Source organism: Toxotes jaculatrix, chromosome 18, assembly GCF_017976425.1.
Source record: "Toxotes jaculatrix isolate fToxJac2 chromosome 18, fToxJac2.pri, whole genome shotgun sequence".
Lineage (NCBI taxonomy): Eukaryota > Metazoa > Chordata > Actinopteri > Toxotidae > Toxotes > Toxotes jaculatrix.
The window spans coordinates 16,485,125-16,509,067 of NC_054411.1; the positions used below are offsets into that span (position 1 = coordinate 16,485,125).

The 23,943-nt window shown below is 42.8% G+C and overlaps 3 protein-coding genes across 4 annotated transcripts; all 3 read left to right on the top strand.

The window, feature by feature from the left end:
- The first annotated feature begins 219 nt into the window (after positions 1 to 219).
- nol12 (nucleolar protein 12) lies at positions 220 to 2,487 on the top strand. The gene is made up of 6 exons (XM_041062957.1): positions 220 to 368; positions 859 to 964; positions 1,082 to 1,130; positions 1,235 to 1,380; positions 1,540 to 1,637; positions 2,014 to 2,487. The coding sequence occupies exons 1-6, from the start codon at positions 259 to 261 to the stop codon at positions 2,207 to 2,209; spliced, it is 705 nt and encodes a 234-aa protein (XP_040918891.1). The 5' UTR covers positions 220 to 258; the 3' UTR covers positions 2,210 to 2,487.
- A 7,757-nt stretch (positions 2,488 to 10,244) lies between these two features.
- triobpb (TRIO and F-actin binding protein b) lies at positions 10,245 to 22,162 on the top strand. 2 transcript variants are annotated; one of them, XM_041063280.1, is made up of 13 exons: positions 10,245 to 10,674; positions 13,460 to 13,516; positions 13,974 to 14,042; positions 14,240 to 14,329; positions 14,617 to 14,726; positions 15,528 to 15,969; positions 16,935 to 17,178; positions 17,741 to 17,852; positions 18,763 to 18,922; positions 19,246 to 19,347; positions 20,362 to 20,448; positions 20,773 to 20,977; positions 21,125 to 22,162. In XM_041063280.1, exons 1-12 carry the CDS (start codon positions 10,669 to 10,671, stop codon positions 20,932 to 20,934), a joined length of 1,641 nt encoding a protein of 546 aa, XP_040919214.1. In that variant the 5' UTR covers positions 10,245 to 10,668; the 3' UTR covers positions 20,935 to 20,977; positions 21,125 to 22,162. The 2 variants fall into 2 exon arrangements, with proteins under 2 accessions (XP_040919214.1, XP_040919215.1); XM_041063281.1 differs by having other exon boundaries at positions 15,528 to 15,966.
- A 158-nt stretch (positions 22,163 to 22,320) lies between these two features.
- On the top strand, positions 22,321 to 23,758 carry ndufa6 (NADH:ubiquinone oxidoreductase subunit A6). Its single transcript, XM_041063163.1, has 3 exons — positions 22,321 to 22,477; positions 23,197 to 23,312; positions 23,533 to 23,758. The coding sequence occupies exons 1-3, from the start codon at positions 22,339 to 22,341 to the stop codon at positions 23,662 to 23,664; spliced, it is 387 nt and encodes a 128-aa protein (XP_040919097.1). The 5' UTR covers positions 22,321 to 22,338; the 3' UTR covers positions 23,665 to 23,758.
- The last annotated feature ends 185 nt before the right edge of the window (positions 23,759 to 23,943 follow it).

The following is a 23,943-nucleotide window of genomic DNA, read 5'->3' on the forward strand; positions in this document are numbered from 1 at the left end:
GGTTAATAAGCAGTATAAGATAAGCAGCAGCAACAGCGTCTCTTAAAACATTCGTGTTGAGTTGTGATGTGACCACAGTCACTGATAAGCCGGAAGCTCCGTCTGAAACAGCAAAATCATCATGTTGTCCTGAACGTTTGGTCTGAGTGGAACTCTTTAGGCTTTGTACGTGCATCTAGTCGGACGACGTTTACTGAAGCGCTCCTTTAAAAAAAAAGACAAGCCGGAAGTAGCGAAGGGTAAACTCACGTGTACAACATGAAGAACAGAAAAAAGCACAACAATGTGTCCAATAAAGCGAAATTCAAGCCAGGGTCGAAGAAGAGAGAAAACAAATGCATCGTAACGTTTGACGACAAAGACAGACAGTAAGTTTCTTAGCATCTTAGCATTTGCCGTCACTGTTCCAATATCAGGTTAGCATGAGCTTGCTACCAAGTATTTATGTTTTTTTGAACAATAATTTTTAAGCGCAAATTATCGTGTTTTATGTGTTGTTGTTTTTTAAATGACAGAATTAACCCAAACAAAGTAAGTGCAGATGTCTTAGTGCAGAGTTTTCTTTAACCTTTGAAGTATTAAGGTGTCCAACTTTATTCTGTCCATTGGAAATACTGTTAATTCTTGTTTTATTTTTATTTGAGTAACTTTCTGTATTACATGATCCTTAAACCCCCCTTGTTGGCCAAGATTTTAGTTTGAATTATTAGCCAGATGTCTCACTTAAAAAAATAAAACATACCACGCCAAGTTTGACTTAATTATTAATGTTATTGTATTGTTGATGTAATATATTAACCCACAGAGACTGAAAAAGCTGACCTTTTCCTTAAGTTTCTTCCTCTTCTTGTCTGTCAGGGACTACCTTACCGGTTTCCATAAGCGCAAGGTGGAAAGGAGGAAAGCAGCACTGGCAGAAATTAAAAAGAAAATTAAGGAAGAGCAAATTAGAGTTCGGGAAGAGGTAAGTGTAAAGTGGCAGAGCAGGGGGTTAACGTCTGATTTGGGTCAACACAAAGTGAACTGTGCGAGGAAGGAAGGAAAGGATGTACTGATGTTATGTTTGGCTGTCTGCTTTCAGAGGCATAAGGAATACATGAAGATGCTGAAGGAGAGGACAGAAGCTCTAGGTGAGTAAAAAGAATAAGTCAGTTGTAGATCGTTTTACCAGTTAGTAGCCATTTAGAATTTGTACTGATTATTTTTTTTCCCCTCACCTCATTCCATCTCTCAGAGGACGATGAAGATGATATGGAAGATGTGATAACCAGCACGACAGAGTCTGTACAGTACGATCACCCTAACCACACCGTCACCGTTACAACCATCAGTGATCTCGACCTCACTGGGGCTCACCTGCTTGGGCCTGCAGGAAATCAGGTAAACAGATAAGCTTTAGTTCATCTTAACAGGCTTCAGGTGCGCTCTTGCTCTCTCTTGGCGTTGGGTGTAGTTTTGGGTTTACTGCTCATAGCTCTACATGGTCACGATGATGATGATAATAAAACAGCATTAACGCTGAGGATCTTTGCTTTCAAGGCTAACGGGGAGAGTAAGGATGAAGAAAAGGGGACGGAAGAGGAGGAGAAAACAAATGCAATGCCAAGAAAAGCCGGGAACCCTATCATGAACAAAAAGTAAGCTGTTCATCATGAAGAAAAGTCTCAGCGTAACAGCTGAGACTTGCATTTTATTTTCATAAATTGAGTATTTTTGGTATTTTGGATTTTTGTCAGCGTCACTTTGGGCTCTGGGACTTGTGACAAATGCTTGTCATCATTTTTGACCTTTAATAACTTAAGTGTTGGATTAAGTAATTGCAGTGAATGCGTGGTTGCACACACACACACACACTCTCTGATTGGTGCTAAATGTGCTACACACCCCAAACCCACAGTGGTGACATAATGACTTTCTTCAGATGTTTCTTAAATTTATCTGCCTGTCATCTTCCAGCCGCTCTCACTCCAGCTCTGGGTTTTTGTCCCCCCCCCCCCCCCCCCCCCGCTGCAGGATCCGCTCCCTAACGGCGTCACTCAACACTTACAACAGCAAGCGGAAGAGGAAAGGGAAGCAGGAAGGCCGAGGAGGACGAGGCCGTCCGACAGACAAGAGACCTGGTGTCACAGAGATGAAAAAGAGAGCGGGGAGGACCAGCAAGTGGCAGAGACGTCGACAGACTGGAAAGAGGGTGCATCATCAGGACTGAAAGAGATTGTGTGTAAAAATAACTGTGAACTGTGAAGAGATCTGACCTCTTGTGTCAGATTTATGCTCCTGTGTTTGAGCGTGAGACGTTTGTAAAGTCAACACAAGCTCCTGTGGACACTCAGTGTCTACATCGTGGAGTCTGTTATGACAATACTACCACAGTACCTGAAACCTTGTGCTCAAATTTGTACATTTTTCTAAGAAACTGCTTCTGTAGTGTTATTTCCTAAAATAAACTTTACTGTGTTAACCGAAATTTTGATGAAATAAGAGATTAACCTTGCTGATAAGTACCCTTGTGTTGAAGTCGTATGTCACACGTTGTCAGTGTGCTCTGTGAGGAATTTTGTCCCTCTGTGCTCCATTGTTTAATAGGAAACCTGACGCTGTTGTCAACATCCTCTCCAGAACATCAGGAAATCAACCCTTAGCTCTGTTTCCTCACAGCTCCGTGTTACCTGTGTGTGATGTAAAGAAGGACCAGCCACTGTTTCTTTTACAGCATCTTATTCACTGTTAGGGTGAAGAACCTAAAACCTCACAGCCACTGGTTTTAATGTATGTCAAAGCCCCCCCGCCCCACCTCACCAGTGTTTATTTATTTACGTTAACCTGAGCCAGCGTGTGCCAGCTGTCACTAGCATGAGCGTTTCATTTCGCTTTCTAAAGCCCATGATATTTAATACAACCCCTCAATAGAGGAACCGGCAGGCCACTGGCACCATGTTGGCTCAAGGTCTGTGTGTGCTCCAGGGTCTCTGCTGTGTCAACTCCGAGCCGTCATGGCCGCCATGGATGCTTCAGTTTCCCTCATTGTGAGAGCAGCCAATCGGATTGATTTGAGAGTTTGGCAGCTAGAGAGGATAGAGAGCATGGGGAAGAGGAGGCATGTGCCTGATGGGGGTTTGATGGGCAGTTTATCCTCGGACTCCTAATGACATATTATAGACTGAGCTGACGGTGGGAGCTTCTCTTGTCAGGTAATGCTCATCAATTCTCTTACCATTTTTATTAATGTAGACATCACAAAATGTCTGCTATTTTCACTATCCTACTATTTGCTGTCTTAATACGCTCTGTGCTTACACCTGTCTGCAGTAACAGAGTCTCAGCCAGACTCAGCAGCATATAGGATCTTTTTTTTTGTTATACTTAAAAGCAAGACTATTACAGTTCTTACTTGTTCTTATGTCACCAAACACTGTGTTGTGAAAGGTGCCCTGCAGGTTTTTGGAACTGTTTCACTACAACAACATGTAGTGGTACATAACGCTACTAAACTTTTGTTGGGTTTTGTATGTGCAACGACTTCCTGTGGTTTAGTCATCATAACAGTCCTTCGTTCATCCTTATAGAAGTGTTGTATGGTTTCTGTTGATACTGTTTGTTTGTTTTTACAGTATATTTCATTGTGAAAATGCTCTCTGTCCCTCCTTCTCAGTTTTCTGTGTGGGATGCAATGAGCGGGCAGGTTCCCCTTCCGGACAAGCCATGCCCCTCTCCGGCGATGAGCCCATCTGCCCCAAGTTCCAGCCCAACATCTTCGACCCCTCCCGCTGCCATGACTGCCTGCGCCAGAGGCACTTGCACGCCGGCGCAGGGGAGAGCACTGAGGTAGCACCACAGCAGAAATCCATATCAGGCACTGGGACTGGGACTGGAACTGGGACTGGGGCAGGTAAAGGAGTGCTGTTAACGCCAATCCCATCCCAGGCAGAGGAAAGAGACACCAGCAGCAAGGTAAGAAAGAAGAGAAGCCGGAAAGGAAGAGGGCGGGATATGTACTGTGCAGCTAGGTAACTGGGTAGAGATGAGCACAAGAGTAGAATAAGTGCTGAGTGATGGGATTAGCTCGACCTGAAGATGGGCAGGAAGAGAGCATTAGAGGTCACAGGTGGAGTCAATACACTGGGGTTCGATGAGAAGTCAAGGGAAACAGAAGGGGACACCACTGCTATTGCTCAAGTTTTTATCTGTCTTGCAGATCAGAAATGATCAACAAAATTTCATGATACAATTTGGAACTGGAAAGAATATTTAAATGGGTCTTCAATGTCAGTGTTTCTGTGTGAGTAAAATATCACAAAGTGTCTCTTAATTTAATGAAGCCAACATGTAAGCACAGTCTGTGAGATCTTGTATGAGGCTTTGTTGCTTGTGGGTAAATTAAGAAAAGGTCAGAGACGACGAATGAGAGGTAACGACCAGGAGCAGGGCGATAGCAGCAGCTCCCATTATAAATTAACGAAGCTGGATCACTTACTGGCCTCTCGGGAATCACTTGTAATTTTAGACAAAGGGGCAATATACAGAAAGGATGGGCATGTTCACAGTATTACAGTAAAACTGTGACAAGTCTGCATTTTTCTGTTTATTCTACTTTCATGACATAACTGCAGTTCTCTGGTGACAGTAATATATCTCAAAACATGGTGGACAGTGGATTGTAGCGCTAAAGTTCCTTTGTAATACCATATTTACAATGTCCTGAAAGTTGTAGAGATCTGTGCCAGTTACTGACATTTACAGACAGTGTTACATCACATTTTAAGACAATCTATTCCAAGAGATGAGTTTATGGCAAGAAAAAAAAGTGATGAAATATGAATGAGGAAAGCCACGAGGCAGGTCGTGTTACAGAGGTGTAACCCTAATCGAACAGCAGACTGAACATGTGAGTGTGTGTCAGAGAGGACAGACACTGTTCACCTATCCGTTTATACTCAGAGATGGACCTAGCCAGACAGATGTAGGATTGTTACGTATGTGCATTCCTGCTCTGATGTAAAGTCACTACCTATTTTCTGTGAACACACTAAAAAAACTGTCCAAGATTTGATATTATTTTTTAAGCTTCACCTTTGTTTGGAGGTACAGTCAATGTCAAGAAGATCATCAGAGCATCTTCGTCTGTGACTTAGAGAGAGATGGAGTTTGCTGCGACATTGTGATAGGCCCGTGTCTTGACTTCTCGTCCAATCAGGAGGACTCTGACGGTCTGTCGGTGGTGAGCAGCTACTGTGATGTCACTGGAGGACGTCTAGGTTATGGGGAGAGCTCTTTGTGCATCCTGAGCCCCGACTGTGAGCTTTATATCTGCGACGGCGACGACGACGACAGCACTGACAGGTAGGGATGCTGGACTGTGATAATATGTTGTATGGACTTGTAGACCTGTCTTGTAGACTTAAATGTATAATTTAAGTGTTTTAATGAGCTAAACTTGTCATTACAAGTACTGTTTAATCATTTTAAAACATTGGCAAGTACTGTAGTGTGTAGTCATGCTATTTGAATCTCACCAGTTCTATGCACCATGTTCTCAGACCACAAACTTTCATGTTGTGTGATGCATTTGCATAGTTTTTCCTATGGAATCCATGTTATGCAGTTTTAATGCTTCTCTTTCTTCCTTGTCTTTGTCTCTTTCTTTTCTCCCCTCCTCCTGGCTCTTCACTCTCTCAATCTTTCACCTTTCTATCTCTACCCTCGTCATTCTGCTCCCGTCTCCCCTTCCATGTAGCTGTCGTGACCTGAGCGACTACCAAGAGTTCAGCGGCTCTGTCAGTGCAGAAGACGAATACCTGCCAATCCGCCGCCGTTCGACCAAACTTGGCATGACCCGGCTTGACCCTCCACCCCACCGGCCCAACCCGCGGGCGTGGATGGACGAAGCTCGGAGCAGAGATGGCTTCACTAGGCGGTCAGGTACGTGAAAGCTGACCTTGTATTCTGTTTGTCAGTTGTTACATTCATTTCTTGGCTGATGGGATACAGAAGAATCAAATAATCACAGTAAGGAGAGGGAGAAATGTGACAGCACCACCTAATCTTTCTTTTTTTGAACACATGTAGCTCTCTATATTGATTCTGTGGACCAGTAGACTGAGCCTTCAGTAAACCTATGACTTTTTGCACTTGACCAATCCATATCCAGTTACAGCCAAAGGTGTTCTTTACTTGGCAATACTGTTTGATGTCACCAGCTGAGGTGTCCCAGAGCAATTATCAGTAATACAATATAGCTCAGTTTGTGTCAGGAAACCTCTGGTAGTTGCTCAGTAGTTGAACTTTGATGTGTGCATCTCTTATTTCTCTTATCCCGTCCTCTTTCTATTTTTGTCACACTGCCTGACTCCTTTTGTCTTCTAGGGGTAAGTGAAGACAGAGAGAAACGTGAAAGTGGCTACTTCTCCCTGGGGAGGGCAGCGGGTGCCCGTTCTCTTCGTGATAACAGCCCGCCTGCTCCTTTCCGCCATTTGGAAAGAGGACGTCCCATCTTCGGCAGCAGAAATGTGGAGCCCAAAGACACCATCCCCTTCAGAAATCCTAATCTTGGTGTGGCCTCTGAAAGGCAAATACCGGAGAATCTAAACGAGGATCTCCCTGTTGAAATCCCTCCTCCTGACCCCTATGAAATTGCCATTGAGGTTGAGGCGCAAGTCGGCCCTCGCTCTCCAAGTCCTACTCCTTTTAAGATAGCAGAGTCTCTGGCTTCAACGGTCCGAAAGGGTTTTGGCAGTTCATATGGCCGGGGAAACCCTTCATCTCACGTTTCTACCTATCATCAATCAGGGCGTTTTGATTCCTCAAGGCAAAGCTCAGCTCTGCAGTCTCGCTCTTCTTCTCCCTCACGTGGAAATTTACCATTCAGACGCAGTGAGTCCACTGCTTCCCTCAGCAGGCATAACTTTGATGGTGGAGGGTGGTCTCAAGGAACAGAACCGGGATCCAGAAGCTCCTTGCAAAGCACACATGCCCGACGTGTTGAGTCAGGAACTCTGCCAAGAAACTTTAAATCGTTTGCAGGTTCAGTCAAAACCCAATCTGGCACAATTTCTGATTTTAGGAGTGCTTTGAGGAAAACAGAAGTAAATGGGTCTTTGAGTGTTCAGGGTCATGACAGCAGGAGCTCATCTCCCTCAAGGAGGAACTATAACCCTCCAGGCCAAATGTCTCTCCGCAAAACTGAAACCACCAACATTGCACCATACGGACGTGGGCGTGACAGTTGTACTACATCACCATCTAGGAGAACTTCTGACAGTCAACGTGACAGTCGCAGTTCATCACCGCCAAGGAGAAATTACAGCTCGTCTAGCCAATCCCTCCTTCGTAAATCTGAATCAATTATGTCTCTGAACAGACATAGTCACTATGGACGCTGTGGCTCCCCCATAAGAGAGGGCTACGATGTTGAAAGTCAAGCACTGCTGCGAAATTCAACAGCAAAGAATGGACTGAATGATCAGGAACCTGAACATGAAAGCCCAACCTTGTCTCCACCCAGAAGAGGTTATGACAAACCAAGTCAATCCATACTCCGTAAGACTGAATCAAGCCCCGTTGTTGGTGGCAGTCGAGGTCGTGACAGTCGTTGTTCCTCCCCTGGAAGGAGAGGCTATGAAACCCCAAGCCAGTATAAACTTCGAAAAACTGACACCAGTGGTTCATCAAACAGTCGTAGTCTTGGAAGTCGTAACTCCTCACCTTCAAGGAGAAGTTATGAAGCTCCTTCTCAGTCTCTGCTGCGCAAGTCTGAAGGAAACAGCTCTGTCAGAAGTCGTGATATCCACAACTCATTGCCTTCAAGGAAAAGGTACGACGTTACTGACCAATGTTCGCTGCAAAAAAACGAAACCAGCAGTTCCCTGCACAGCAAGACACACAACAGCCGCAACTCTTCTCCCTCTGGAAGAGGCAACAGTACCCCACCAGGCTACTCAGTCCTCAGAAATGCCACGAATGGCGACTCCAGGGGTTCCCTCCACAGAAAAAACACTTACAATGACTCAAAATCTGACTCCAAACACTCACCACGGTCCTGGCGGGAATCAGCTCATTCCATTCGTAGCTCTTCATTATCTCGTGCTGCTTCACCCTCTAGACAGACCACGAACGGCAGTAGAACAGCTTTCGTCACTTTGGAAACACCCAGGAGCCCTGGCAGCGTCAGATCTGGGGTTGAGAGACACGTCATTGAGGATTGTGGCCCCTCTCCTAATGACAAGAGGCCCTCCCACCGCACACGCAGCCCTTCTCCTTCGCCTCAGATTCAAATGCGGAGGCACACCTCCTCCCAGAGCTCCATGGAGTCCTCTGAGTCGGGCCAACTGTCAGTGGGGTCTACGGGACGGAACAGGGAGGAATACGCCATGATGGCCGACCTGCCGAAGGTCAAAATGATCCATCAGAGGGAGGGATCAGACCATATGAGGCGGCTACAGAACCAGCAGCCCTCTCGGAGACAGGAGCTCTTCAAACCAGCCAGGTTAGATTTAATATATTAAACCACAAAGTGAGACTGATACAGTTACACATATTTCATGGTATTTAATGTAACAGATTACAAACAACTTATCCTAAATCTAGATGGCTTTGCTTCTTTCGCACCATCAGATTGGATAAATTTGACCAAACGCACTGATAACCTGTCTGTGCTGTTCTAGCCACTCCTTGAGCAAACATCCATCCAGAGACTGGGAAGATACAGTGGACACTGAAAGAGAGTGGCACTATGGTGGCACTGGGTATCTGTCTCGGGCTCACTCCTCCACCTCACTGCAGGTAGACTGGTGAAGGAATTTTTTGTTCTTCTCCTCTTGATTTTGCTGTCTAAATCCATGTTTTCCTGGAGTAACCTTGAAAAAATGATTATTTCTGGCAAAATTTTACCTTTAATGAAAGGTTAACAGTACTCATGTCTTTGCATGTCTCTGTGCAAAGCACAGAGACATAACTGGGAACAGAGAGAATATAGAAGGGCTGGGAATTGGGCTTTAAATCCAACAGTATGTGCACTGTATTAAGTACCTTTTCCACCTACATAGTATAATCCATTGCAGTAGAACTGTGTTTTCACCTGCCTAATGTGTTAATACTTAACCACATTTTCCACATAGTAAACACCAGATTTGAAAAAGTCTGTGGATGGGAACCTCTGGAGGTTTCTGTATTTGCTCCTTAGGACTTTGATTATCTTCATCACTACAAGCTGTTCTTTTCCAGAGGTCTGGCAGTCCCACAGGCGATGAAGGCAGTTCTTGGAAAGATAATCACCACAGATCAGAGCAAATGCAGGTATGTGGTGTAGCCAGTCCTCTTACAGTACAAGTGTGTTCTCTTACTATATGAATGTGTGTGTGTGTGTGGGGGGCCAACCTCTCTCCCACTGGGCCATATGGGGAGTGAAGTTGTACAGTTGATTTTCCCTTATCTCTAATGTTTGTAGTGAACACCATAAACCTAAAGCACACATGGTTCAATGCCAGTTCATTGCAGTTTCATCTATTTCAGTATACACAGTGTTTCTGTTACATATTTACTAGGCTGCTGCTGGCAGCTTGTCCAGTGTTCACACAGAATCTGTGTATAATCGTACAGGTTTTTATGTACTTGGCAAACCAACCTGCTGGTGTATCTCTATCTACAGCATGTGGCTTTTTTTTTTTTTTATAAATTCTCTGCTTGTTGTGTGCCTTTAGACTTCACCTACACCCTAGAGGCATTTCATAAGACTGACTGAGCTTTGTCAATTGTGGTCTGCTGGGGCATGTGTTGAAATTCCTGAACTGAAACCAATAGCTACCAAGAGAGGATTTTGGAGGGGGGAGTGCCACTTTGTATGCAAGCCCAAAGATATTCAGTTAGGAAAAATATATATATAGCCAGTAAATGTGTTCTGTGTGTTTGTAAAAAGTAGGGGATAACTAAACATTTCCGTGTCACTGATCCCCCAAAGACTTTTTCAGAGGTTTGGTCTCAGCAAAAGTGAAGTAGTGGCACCTCAAACTGAACATTTGTCATTTTTGTACATTTTCTTGTTGCCATAATCTGTTGTGGGTGCAATTAATCAGAACGAAAATACTTCTCATGTGGCAGGGGAGTATGGGGGTAAGAGGGGGAGGTGGGGGCGGACCCCCCACTTAATCCCCTTTTAGCCCCTGGAGGTCCTCGGACCCCAGTTTTCAGAGCCAGCACCGTGCGGTTAGGTAGGCTTGTTTTCTCAAACGATCTTCGCGGATCCGCCCAGGAAGTGGCAGACAGGGGCAGAGAGAGAGAGCAGCGAGCAGAGCTACAGCCACAGCCACAGCCAAGTCACACGTTAACACTAGCCTCCCACGACTTGTCAGAAAGTTGAGAAATTAAAACTTTTTTTTTTCCTCCTTTAAATTCCAGCGGTTTGTCCATGTTTTAGTCGGATGAATGCACGTTCCCCAAACTGCTGAAATCTGCCATGGACGTTGGCGGTCCGCTTGGTTAAGTTAACACGGGTATGAATGGCGGGGTTTTATTTAATTTCGCGTAACGCCAAAGAAAGTCATATTTTTGCCTGAGTGGTTAAACTAAGCCGGGCAGTGAACCGTTTGAGAGCAGGAGGAGGTTTTTGTTTTGCGTGAGGTAACGGTACTTTCCCTTTTTTTTGTCTTTATTTTACCCTCTCTGGACCCTGTTATCATGACGGTAAGTTCAGTTACACCTTCAGAGCAGTTTGTTTTTCCTGTCTTGTCACTTCTTCCTGCATTTACCATATCTCAAATGAAGCCTGGCCCAGGTGCTATCCATTCACCTAGATAGGTGAATGGATAGCACCTGGGCAGAGATCTGCCTTGTTTAAATGTTTTGTGTTTAAGAAATGTTAATGTGGACTCTTTAGCTAGTTTTTAACGGACTCTTCTAGCCACCGTTTGTTTGATTCGAGGGGTGTGTACGTTAAATGGGCAGAAATGACTCCCAACTTCTCGCTAGCTTAAAACTGAAACATACTCGTTGTGCTGTCTGTAACGCCCGTGTGCTCAGCTAACTCAAGATTCCTACGTTTCTGTGGCAAATCTTAAAAAGAAAGTTTCCAGGTGTTATGCAGTGTGATCTGTTGACCCTGTGTTGTTTACAGTAGCAGGAAGTGTTAGTAGCTTATAGCCTGTGTGTCAGTTGTTACAACCAACTGTTACACATGGTCCTTGTTTGCACACAGACAAACTAGAAAACCTTTCAATTTATTTATTTATTATTTTTTAAAATAAAATAACATCCAGGTATGTGGTTCTCTGTACCATTGTAATGTATGAACTGTGATCACAGTGAGTGCATCATTAGGTATGCTCCTATTCACATTGTTCTGAGAGCTAATCTGTTTAACTGAACAGAAAGCAAGTGAAGAAGGGAACCACACATGCTGTAATAGGCCCAAAGGACAAGGCTAAGCTCACCAGACAATGCTCCTCTATACTGATGGGAGACAGGAGTCAGGAAGAGTGGACGTTGTCCCGAACTGTCGCCAGCGTTTGACCTTCTTCCTCCTGCCTCTGACCATTTAAGCAAGGTCACTGATCTTGAAGCACATGACAAGGAGAAACACTGCTGCATTAGGTTTATTCAGAACAGATGCTGCCCTTTTCTCTGCCCCCCTCATGGCCGCTCCCTCACCCTGCTTATGGGCATGAATTGTCTAGATAACATTAATTTATAATGAGGGTTGACACATTGTAACTTGCTCCTGCAGTTTATTTCCATGTACTTGCACAGTTTTGGTGAGGAAGAAAAAAAAAAGGACAGAAAACACAGTCACCGGTGATTATCCTTTTTAATCTCCTCTGTCTTACAAAATACAGCTGTCAGCCTCTGAAACAGGTTTCCTATTGTATTTGATGATCCAGCACCTGATGATCCAGCCATTAGTTGTGATTATCCACATCATTTATTAATGTTGAAAAATTAAATATAACACAGGGCTTATCAAATTTAGTAATACATCCATGTCTTCTCAACATGGTGTTGCTCAACACATTATTCCTTTCACGCAGCCTGTTGATGGTCATCAGACCTTAAAATTAGTTAGATTAAAGAAGATCAGTAGCACAGATGAACTGGCTTATGCAGAGAAAAACTGGGTGGTGCTGTGGCTTACAAGAACACAACTCAAGCCAGGAAGGGAGTATAAATACAGAATAGGGGCGGTTAGAGATGACAGCACAGACTGAGAAATTAAATAAGAGCTCAAACAAAGAGGGAGCAGAACAATATGATGTAGAAAGCAGATGAAATGAACAACAAGCAGTTGCAACAGAGAGAAAAGAGAAAAGTGATGGAAATGAGACACCAGTGGGAGATGAGACGACAAATGCAGTAAGAGATTTAGAAGTGAGGAATGTACACGCTAGTGAAAGAGAGATAAGCAAAGTCAGGAATGTATGTTAGAGAAAGCTGCCTAATCTTAATCTGGGATCATCAGATTTTGAGGTACCTGGCTCGAGTTGTCCTCTTCCTGCCACCGTGTCAAAAGCAAAAACTGGAAATGGTGTAGAGTAGCTGAAGCATGTACATTAATGTATGTTCTGTTACCACACAGCTGCAGCAAGAGACATGCAAAATATTTCATAATGTGCATCAGGGTTGAGTCATGAGCAAAAGAGGGACTGTAGACACTGGTGTTTCCCTTCCAAATTTGTTAAGTCTCCAAACCTTTTCTTCCTTTACTAAGTGCTGCTCCAAGTCCTAGTCTTTCTGTTTGTTTTCTTCAGATATGTTGTGTCCTTTTCCTTTGTAGTCTCATTTGTTTCCTGTCATTTTTCACACTTCATATGCATCTTTCTTTGCAGCCAGTGCCCTTTTTCATATATCTGCATTGCTGCAGTGCAACAGAGCAGCACCCTGTTTGAAACACAGTCTTGTTGAGATGCTATATTAAACAACATAGGGCTTTATTGAATGATCACAATGTACAATACTATCATCATGATGAATATTAAGTGCTAAAACTGAATTAAAGCATTAGGTAATGTAGTGATCTAAAAGTATTCATGTTTCAAAACATAGTTTCAAAGAAGTGTATACACAAGTTGACTTTAAATGACTGTACCAGTTTCAACATGCATTTTAAGAAAGTTTCTCCACAATAGAAACTGGTTTATGTCCTTTGTGGGAAAAATAAGTCACCAGCATTGTATCTGTTGTCTTCATGTAAAGTGATAGGAAGCCTGTGGTGGTGTGGTTGCTGCTAATTTCTTGTTTTGAGATGTCATTATATTGAGTATGCCCCACCCTTCGATGTGGGCTTGTAGCATGCTTTGTCCTGTTGTTTTGTTTGTTACATCTAGTTCTTTTCTTTCTGTTTCTGCTGACGTTACCTGTGTGTTTGTTCTCTGTAAAACGCAGACAACAGAGTTCTGTCCTTCAAGCTCTGTAACATTTCTCTCAAACATACAAATGAAGGCCAGCGAACGTGACACGTGTCCTCCTTGCCTTGCAGCCCGACCTCCTGAACTTCAAAAAGGGATGGATGTCAAAACTGGACGATAGTGGCGAGGTAAAGTACAGTAAAGCTGAGCTTCGTACTCCAGTCAGGTGTCACATCCTCCTCTCCTTCCATCCTCACTACCCTCGATCCTTCCTTCCTAATGAGAAAGGTTGTGTGTAAGGTGATAGCAGTAGATTATCCTGTTATCACTGTAATTGCTTGATGGCTTGAGGCACAACAGGTGTCTCTTCTCTTTGAATGATATGCTTGAGTGAATTAGCTTCTCGCTTCACATGTCACATACTGTAAGTCCTCACTTTAACATGAGGGTTCTCTGTGTCACTGTCAAGGCTTGTCATTGCTCTTTCAGACCAGACTTATTTTCAAAATAAGATATTAATACTACACTGTTTGATGTTACAGTTTCAGATATTATCCTTGTGTTGTTTTGATCGTTTTCATATCTGTACTTAAGAGCTGCCGATCTCAGTTCAATCTTGGATTAATCAATATCTTATGTGTTCAGTGGAAGAAGCACTGGTTTGTTCTGACTGATGCTGGACTGAAGTACTACAGAGACTCATGTGCAGAGGAGGTATATTTTTATTTCTGTTGCATATGTGAGATTTTTGTAATGAACCCAGTCATGGTTTTTAGTAAAAAAAAAAAAAAGCTTGCATGAGCATTTCAAGCATAAACAAGAATATTGTATCATTCATGGCAGTGAAAAAGTGGAAGAATATATCCTGTTTCTGTGTCGATTGTGAGCATATTATTGTGTTTCCTGCACAGAAAGATGATATGGACGGAGAGATTGACCTAAAATCCTGTGTGAAGGTGTCTGAGTTTGATGTGGAGAAGAACTACGGCTTTCAGATACAGGTGAATATCTATGTCACAGGTTTGACTCTTCCATAGACTGTGTATGTGACTGATTTTCTTCTTTATATTCGCCCCCTTTTTTGTCTTCCCTAACCACACCCGTGCTCAGTGTCTGCTTCATTTACTTGTTATTCCGTTATCATGACTCACATCTCTGTTTTGCTTCTCCTCCACCTTTCTTTCTGTATCTTTCTCTTTCAGTTTTCCTTTATCATCTCTATCTCATCCCAGTTGTGTCACATCTTCGTATCACCTTAAACTGCGTCCTCTTTTTCTTTGTTCTCCAGACGCGGGAGGCCGTGTTCACGCTGTCTGCCATGACGGCTGGGATCAGGCGGAACTGGATCGAGGTTTTAAAGAAGTGTATCCGGCCCAGCAGCTCTCCAGACCTCACACAGTAATTCCCAGTTGAATTGTTGAATGTGTCAAAAACTTACAAAACATTAATATAATCAACTTTTGTGTGGAGCATAAAGCATTTTGTCAGATGCATTTGAGATTTGAGAGGCTAAAACTTAGAAATACATCATTTGCATGCATTTACATGCTCTGACCTCTGATGCTATTACAGCTACTATATTGACTGAAAATGACCGAATTACATATTTGCAGATGATTAATTATAATGTAAAAATTAACATTTGCTTGTCTTACTTTAATTCATTGAAGAAGTTACTCATTATTTGGGGTTTTTGGTAACTCCCTGCCCTAAAAGGCAGCCTCTAGGCAGGTTGTATGCTTCCTTCTACCAGTAATCTGTGATGTGCTTGCTTACACTCAGTATTTTAACACCGGTTAGCATTCTTTCGAATTGCCACGGCTCAGCCTTGGCTAAATACAGTCAGATAAGAGGCTCTGTTGCTCACATGCACCAGTAACTTTGCCTTTGTCTTAGCTGCTGTATGCTTTGGCAGATGTAGATGAATCAGAGGCCCATTAATAACACAGAATGGCAGTACTCAGTATGTTCTGTTTTCATAATGACTCACCGCCAACTGTGCCTTGAATGCCATTGATTTAGTTATTGTATCAACCCCGATGAAATTGTGATTGATCAGTTACTTCTTTAGTTGATTTAAAAGAGGATTTATGAGGGTATCAGATAGTCGAAGAAGAAATCATGCCTTGATTTATTCATTGTTGTTTGATTTTATTTGGATTACCTTGATTTAGAATTGTTTTCTCTAATCTTCTTTAGATTACCTGACAGCAGCAGTGACAAGGAAAACTCCCAGTCACGCTTTCTGCTGTCTTCCCGTCGCCCCTCATCACGTCACAGCGATGTTCAGTCGGAGGTTCCGATCTCCGCCCCGGCCACTCACCGTAGGTTTGACTACGTTGAGCTGTCCCCTGTTTCCGCCTCCTCCAGTCCTCTCCCAGCCAGTCAGAGAGAAGCGGGAGAGGGACAGGGGAGGGAGCACAGCCAATGGCAGGAGGAGAGGAACACAAGTAGCCAGTGGGAAGCTGTGCTGTCCAGGAAGGGCACGGGCACAGGATCGAACCAAAGGCTGCGCATGGAGGATGAGATAGAGAAAAAGTGGGCTGAGATTGAACAAATGCCAATAAAGATGAGCTCTTTACCACCAATGGGATCACACTCCTCCAACCAGCCAGCCAATGAGGCGCTGCAGAGGGAGGTAGTGCGTGGAGATGATTTTCCAATTTGCAAATTAAATAAAATGCAAATTAACCCTTCATCTGTCCGGATGAAGTAACATTTCCTGTTTCTGGCTTTTAACACTTGAGTCACTATGTTCTCACCAAGCCCTACTCTTCAGCAGTGTTTTCCATTTGAAATATTATCCAGTGGAAAATAAAACATAAAAAGTGATGATGAGAGCACCTAAGGAGATTACGAGCGATATGGGAAATGCTGCTGAAGCTCCTGTCTGTTCTGTCTCTGTGTGTTGTGATGTGCATCTTTGTTTGAATCTGGGTTTGTAGACTCTGGCACTGAGGCTGTTTACACATGACACGCAGGCTGATTTGCACCACGATATGTTATCATACATATTCATATGATTTAGAAACAGCTGTTAAATTCATGCTAAAGAGAAGCGGCTGTGGCCCAGACGTTTCCTCTGTGTTTAAGCCTCTTCTTTTAGCGAGAATCTGATTAGACAGGCTTTGATAGATCAGCTGTGGGGGAGGTTAAAGTTCAAATAATTTGAACTTCAAGCGCACCAACAAGCATAAAATCCAGCCAATGTTCAAAACCCGGGGTGGCAGTGGAGTGAATGTTGGCATCATCAGTGTTTCCATAAGAAAACAATGGCTCAACCTGGTGGTTCTGCCTGTGATTATGTGTAGATTACATGTTGGCAGTGGGACTCTGCAACAGACTCACTGATTTGGTGAAAGTGTTCATTCAGGTTATTGTGTTTGCAGTTCAGTAAGTTTGAATTATTCCTGTTGGGCCTGGTTAAGCTTTGGAGTCGTACTTCATTTAAAAAAAACAGAAGTGTTACTGCTTATGTCTTTCACTGCCAACACCAGCTTCTGTGCCATCTTATGTAAACATGCTAATCACGTATTACATTGATAGTCTTCTGTCCCCCACCTCTGTCGCTCAGTGGGCTTTACCTCTGTCTTTGTCTTTTCTCAGGTGGCGTCACTGAGGCAGCAGGTGGAGGAACTGAAACGAGGGGGAGGAGGGGGAGGGAGAGGTGGTGGAGGTGTCCGGGGCGGCTGTGGCCCTCAGGCCCCCTGCGGCCGCAGCCTGGCAGCCATGGAGCGCGCTCACCGACAGGCGCTGGAGGAGCTGCAGAGGCAGCACGAGCGCCAGATCAAGGAGCTAGAGGCTGAGAAAGACAGGCTGCTGCTGGAGGAGACCCAGGACACTGCACGAGGTCAGCACCAGACGGGGGAGAAAAGTTTATAAAGACCAAAATAGCTGTGTTACGCATGTGTGAAGGCAGCCATTATTTTCTTAATAAAATATGATTAAATGTTACAGCACTAATAGTTAATTTTACTGAGGCCAATCATCAAGAAGGTCCTAAAAGAATCTAGGTTGGGGTCAAAGGTCAAATGGAGTTCACTGTTCACATTAAGTAGTATAGGAACGGGGTGTTATCATCATCACTGGGTTATTCTCTGTCCTCTGTAGTGTCCTCATTCCACTTCCATATTCAGGTGTTGGATGTCTGTGAATTATGTAAATGTCATTTAATCTTACAAAATACATACTATGTTGATAATGCATACTTGTTTTAACTTGACTGTCTTTTTAATGCAGGTTAAGGCTATAAAAAAACGTTTTGTGTTCACATCAAACCTTGTTCTGAAGAGCTGTTCTCAGCTGGTCTCGGTTTCTTTGATCCCCGAGTTTCCCCAGTCAGAAAAAGCTTGAGGTGCTGTTATAGAGAGATCATGTAGCAGTTGTGTCACGCTTGTGTGTTTGTATTTCAGTGATGGAGGCTTTGAAGAAGAAACACAAAGAGGAGCTGGAGAGAGAGGTGGAGAAAGTCAAGAGGCTAAGCAGCGGGGTGCTAGACTCGCAGACTTTGCAAGCCCAACAACAGTGAGTAACTTCAAATCAAAGTTTCTGCCTGTGTGATAGAGATGTATACTTGTCACCCACAAACATGCTAACAGACACAGTCATCCAGTGTTTATGTCTGTTAGCATGGCTGTTGAGTAGCTAACAAAAATATATTGGAAAAAAATACATAGTTTCCATGTATGTAGAAATACAAGCTTATAAAGAGCTTGCACAAGGACCTCTGTCCTGTGTAAGCCTTTAGTCCATATTGCCTTGAAAATAAATTCTCAGTTATTGTAGCCTGGCCCTCAGTCTCCAGCAGTGCAGGCCAGCATTGGTAATTTATGTGAATAGCTCCCTTGTGCTTTTAAGTGGGAGCTAGTTGGCCACAAAAAGGGTTTTCTGCAAAATAAAAGGTAGAATTTGCAGACGCTACAATAATCCAGGGCTCCTCGTCTAAGCAAGGCCATTACCACAGCGGCCACTGGGTCCTGTTAGGCACTTAAGGAATGTAGAAGAATTTGGTCATGGATTAGTTTTCCTTTGTAAGCCTCACAAGGCCTTTGACACAACGCTGTCTGCTACTGGAACCTGCATTTTAGGGCTTATCTGTGTTGCCTACTCTGCATTTTTCTTTTTTTTCTTTTTTTTGCTCATGGCATACTCCTTATTTTTGTGGCTACTGGTCATGAGCAGTAAAGATGTTTTAAAACCACAGCAGAAAATATTTTCCTCATGAAAATGGACAAAACACTCATACTTTATGAGCCACATTATGTTGCTGTTAATTAATGCAATACGTACTATACAGTAAGATTAAACTTAGCTTTAGAAGTATGCATAGCAGAGTATATCACTGAGCTAATTATTACTAATTCTGAACCTGATTATTTTGTATGTATTTCTGATTTCTACAACAGTTTTATGTGATATTGGTCTGTTTCTGCAGGGCAGAATCTCAGTCCTTGCACAGAGAGCTGGCTGGACTTTCTGATCGCTATTCTCAGAAGTGTCTGGAGCTAAACCGAGCTGAGCAGAGCAACGCAGAGAGAGAGAGAGAGATCAGCCGCAAGGAGAGAGATATGGAGCAGCTGAGGAAAGAGAACCAGGTGAGGTGGAGCAGTCTTGTCATCACTAAGCTGAGGTGAAAGATTGTTCTCGTTGATGTTGTAATTCTTAAATACACGATGAGATTTTTTACAGACTGTGTGACTATAAATGTTTGGACTTTTGAGAAATTTTGAGAAGCATGGTCCCACATTTCTCAACTATACAATTAGGTCTCTCATCAGCCTGTTATTGTGCAGTGTCCAGGCTCAACAAGATTTACTTTTAATGCCAGAAAAGAATCTGCACTCCGGCTATATAAGACCAGTGATCCATCAGTGGGCGTCATTCAAAATGATTAAAAACCAAATATTTTCCTCTGCAGGACTTAAAGGCCCGTTTGACAGAGGAGATCAGCCGTATACGATCTCCCATCACAGATCAGGGCGCAGAGGACAACAAAGACAGGACGGCTGGTGAACTAGAGGTAAAAACACGGATTCTGAATACTCAGAACTGAAAGCAGATGAGGCGGGGGGGTGTCTGCTGGTTTCTTATAACTTTCTGAACGGACAGCCACACCTGTAATGGGGTGCACACATATGAATGAGTCTTAGAAAAACAAAAGTTTTTTAATTCTAGTTTAGTTAAGTGTTCAAATTTCACTCATCACAAAGTAGTGTAGCTGCACTATGGATAAAATAAAATGTGTAGTTACTGGATGTAGTTTAGCCCGGTGTTGCACAGAGGTACGTGTATGTAGGTCATCTGATGTCATGTACAATTAAATCATACTAAAGCTTACAGATCTAATATGGAGTAGTGTGCAGTTGGTAATATTGGGGGAGAACAGATTAAAAATGCTCTTGCAACTATTCTAACTATGCAGTTTCAGGAAACTCCTGCATGACTAAATGTCATAGGTGAGGTAATAGTGCAAGTTTGAAATTTAACAGGCATCATGTTGGTATGTAAAGCGTGGCATGCAGTTTTTAAGTCACAGTAAGTGTTCATAAATACATTTCTGCTGATGTACAGTGCTAAAGAAGTGAGTTTTACATATTTGGCTGAAGGTCACTTCATCGGGGAGATGCCTGAACTCATGAGATGAGCATCAGTCTCAGAGAGAAGCCTGCCTGTGCTCTGTCCAAACACATGATACCGACATGTCACCAAGTCTCTGAGAGGCATAATAAAGCAAAACCTAATGTGGCAAAAATCTAGCATTTCATATATCCTCTCTCTGGTTACCAAACTTGTGCTGTAGTTTTCAGAATACAAATGGAATGTCATGATAAGCAGCAATTGGCCAGAAGCCCAAGTTATGTACTGTATAAATTACAGAGAAACACGGCTTATCATAAATCACCCAGAGCACAATTACTGTGCGTTTTTGGTGGACTCAAGTGATAATTATAAGGATTGAGGGTCATAAAAATATGTTCTGCGTGTTGTTTTTTTGGCAGTAAAAGAAAACCACAGTATTTTGTTTTTCTCCCAGGTTCTCCTCAGGGTGAAAGAAAACGAGATTGAGTACTTGCACAAGGAAATCAGCTGTCTGAGGAATGAACTGCAGTTTCTGAACACGGTACTGTGGGTGGTTTTTTGTTTGTTCTTGTATAAATCCTACATTATTACATGAATAACATGGAATGTTAATCCTCTCATCTTTGAAAAATGTCATGGTTAAATGTCTTATAGTCGTAAAGATAAATCTATGTAGTTGGCTTAGGTGGTCCATAAACACCAAGTGTTATACCACATGAATCATCTCATTTTAAACACACTTCTAGCACATTTAGACAGAATGTTTTCTTCTTAGTGGATGTAATGTAAAACTTAGACAGTACGAGAGCAGGTTGATGTAGCAGATTGGGGAACTTGAGCTCGTCTGACGCTCTTTGCCCCACAGGAGAAACGGCTGGCCTGTGAACGATATAAGGAGGTGCACGAGGAGCTGAGCGGGATGAAGGGCCGGAGCGAGCGAGAAATCCAGAGTCTAAAGGAGCACTTGAAGCTGGCCATGGCTGCTCTGCAGGAGGGGCAAAAGCTGGGCAACAGCCTGGACCACTGAGGACCTGCTGCTGGTACTAATGTTCTGCCAGACACAGTGACAGGTGTGGACTCGTGTAGAATAGACAGGGAAATGATGTGCGGTGTCACTGCCCCTACTGAGAGTTTTAGAGGCAGGTATTAATTCAAATTTGTATTGGCTAGTTTTTTTTTTTTAAAATCTTTCTGTGTATTTTTGTTTTGTTTTGCAGGTGTGTCTGCATCGTGGTGACTGAATCAAAGACAGATACAGGAGAGGAGCAGAGGAGATGATTGTAGGACTTGTACAGTTCTGGCTGTGTGGGGACCATGATAGTGCCTTAGATTTCAATCATTCTGCCAATGAGCAGCATAGAGTAGCTATTAGCTGGTTTCATTACACTGGGCCACACATGATATATAAAACTGCACTTTTCTTCTTTTTTTTTAATTTTAACTTGCTTTTTAACTGCTTTTGTGAGTACAAGCGTGTATGAGTGCGCATTTGGTCTTAAAACTGGAATATTTGTTGAGTGACATGTTTTTCTCTTTTTTTTATCAGGTATTGTAGATAAAGAGTTTTTGTGCTGTATCAGCTTTTTTTGTTGGATTAATGTCTCATTGCCACTGTGTCTTCTGTCTGAGACAGCAAGAGTTAGCACAGTTGCAGAAGAGCTACTGTCATCTCAGTTTTCCGTTGTACAGCTTTTGAGTCATGTTTACTCTGTGAAAATGGCACACGTTTCTTTAGAAATGGGAGCTTATCATTTGGTGTAATTATTTTCTACCTAGTAATATTTGTGCTTGTGTGATGCTTGTGAATGCGAAATTCTGAAACAAAAAAATGGGATTAATACAGGACAAGACAGCAAAAGTTTCTAATTCCTGGCAAGCTGAATCGGAAGTTGATCTGATTATATAGAGGCGTATTTGGGGTCAGCTTTCTCCTGGGATGCTTGTAAAAGCTGTTGAATGAACGTTGTCCCACATCACAGATGTCTTTATTTTTAAACCACGGCTGAGAAGCAGGAACTCTCATGCTTCCAGTCCCCCCTGATCATAATCGGCATTTGTGTGCCGCCACCACAACAAATGACAGGTGTTGCGTTGATGAGCCAATTTTTTTTTTATTGACAGTATGTATTGTGATAAAATGACGTATCTACCTGCCTTTTGAAAACTTTTTCATATTTAATATACTGAAGAGCCTGTATCATCTTTGTAAATTATACACATTTTTTGCAATCAATAAAAAAACAGTTCAACAGAAACACTTGCATTGGATTTTAGTGGTGCCAAACACCTATATACCTTAATTATACCTGGCTGTCGGTGACAGACCGTCTCTTCCTTGAATCTGAATTCCCTCTAGGTGGCACCACAGTGTTTGTCAACATAATTACACCATCGAGTAAGAAAAACCGGAAACGCTTAAGCGGCAGCTGTCATGGCGTCCACGACGGCGACCCGAGTGGCGACTGGTGCCGCTAAAGTTGTCAAACCGATTTTAAGCCGAGACCTCGATGACGCTAAGCGCAGGGTCCGGGAGCTGTACCGAGCCTGGTACCGAGAGGTCCCTAACACAGGTATGTCGGTCCGCTGGGGAGGACAAAAAATACATAAAAGCGGTGCGAGCGTCAAGGTCGTGTCTGTGAAGGTTCAGCATAACATTAGCTGCTAGCAAGTAGCAACCTAAACATAATACATTTGTGCAGACGTTTTCTGTTTCACAGCTTTTGATAAAAACGTTGATATTATAATGTAAAGTAAATGGATAATGAGAAAGCGATAAACAGCGAGCTCCTTTTTTTTCCTGTGCAATGTTTAGTCTTTCCGCTATTTCGTTCAATACTTATCAGTTGTATTTCAGATTGTGGTGCCATGAAAAAAAAAATGTTTCACTCACCCATGTAACTGAGACACCACCTGATGAAGATGAAATTTGTCTTTATGTCCTAGTTGAGGGCGTCTGTCATTTTATGTACAATGTATGTTTACATTCAGCTCCAGTTAATTAATACAGGAGAAGCACAAACTGAGGCTGGTTTAAATTCTGCTTACAGTTTGTAAGCTGTCCACCTCATCAGTCCCATAATAGCTCAGTGTTTTAATTTAAATGGTAATAGTAGTGAGTATTGATATTTTCATTTTCTATGTAAAGAGCACACACACATGCTCAGTCTATCAGTCTAACCATTAATCTGTTACTTTATTAAGTTTTGTATTCATAGCCAACGCCTGAGTTCCTGGATGAAGTTGATGTGGACGAAACGTTGACTTTTTGCTCATATTTCTTTCTCTACAGTTGCAGTGTTTCAGCTGGACATCACAACGCGTCAGGGAAGAGACAAAGTGAGGGAGATGTTCGACAAGAACAAGCACATCACCGACCCCCGTGTGATTGACATGCTAGTCATTAAGGTAAAGTCACTTTTGCTCTAAACTGTGAACGACATCAACAGTTTATCATTTTACCTTGTTTATAGAACTGATAGGCCGTCCAGTACCTCTCATCAGTGTTTGTGGATCCAAATTTCCCACCTCAGTTGAATGAGTGTAGAAGTTGGCTGTTCCAACAATATGCCGTTTCCTCTCAGGTGCACTTAAACATTTTTGTGTGCACATATTATTTAATCCTCAGGGTAAAATGGAGCTCCAGGAAACAATCCACATCTGGAAGCAGAAGACCCATGTAATGCGCTATTTCCATGAGACCGAGGAACCTCGTCCCACTGACTTCCTGTCCAAATTCTACCGGGGCCATGACCCATGAACTGTGTAGCTACCTGCTGATCTCTTGTCCTCCCTTTGCTTGTGTCCAGTGAAACAGATGTTCCCCTTTACTGTAAATACACACTTAACTACCACATGCCTAAAGTTGTGTCTTTTGTTCTCAGTCATAGTCTTATTGGAATTAACTTAAAGGGACAGTTCAACAAATTATTTAATTCTTAATGAAGCTGTTCTCAACAATGTCTTCCATTTGGAGATTTTGAATGAAACGTCCCCTTTTAAATAGTATGGAAGAACTGTTGCTCTGGTATTTTATGGA

Coding starts and splice junctions, on each gene's coding strand:
- ndufa6 (XM_041063163.1), top strand. CDS start 22,339: ATGGCGTCCACGACGGCGACCCGAGTGGCGACTGGTGCCGCTAAAGTT. Junction 22,478..23,196: donor CCGAGAGGTCCCTAACACAG/GTATGTCGGTCC, acceptor CTTTCTCTACAG/TTGCAGTGTTTCAGCTGGAC. Junction 23,313..23,532: donor TTGACATGCTAGTCATTAAG/GTAAAGTCACTT, acceptor TTTAATCCTCAG/GGTAAAATGGAGCTCCAGGA.
- nol12 (XM_041062957.1), top strand. CDS start 259: ATGAAGAACAGAAAAAAGCACAACAATGTGTCCAATAAAGCGAAATTC. Junction 1,381..1,539: donor TTGGGCCTGCAGGAAATCAG/GTAAACAGATAA, acceptor TTTGCTTTCAAG/GCTAACGGGGAGAGTAAGGA. Junction 1,638..2,013: donor AACCCTATCATGAACAAAAA/GTAAGCTGTTCA, acceptor CCCCCGCTGCAG/GATCCGCTCCCTAACGGCGT.
- triobpb (XM_041063280.1), top strand. Junction 14,330..14,616: donor ACTACGGCTTTCAGATACAG/GTGAATATCTAT, acceptor TTTGTTCTCCAG/ACGCGGGAGGCCGTGTTCAC. Junction 15,970..16,934: donor AGGCGCTGCAGAGGGAGGTA/GTGCGTGGAGAT, acceptor GTCTTTTCTCAG/GTGGCGTCACTGAGGCAGCA.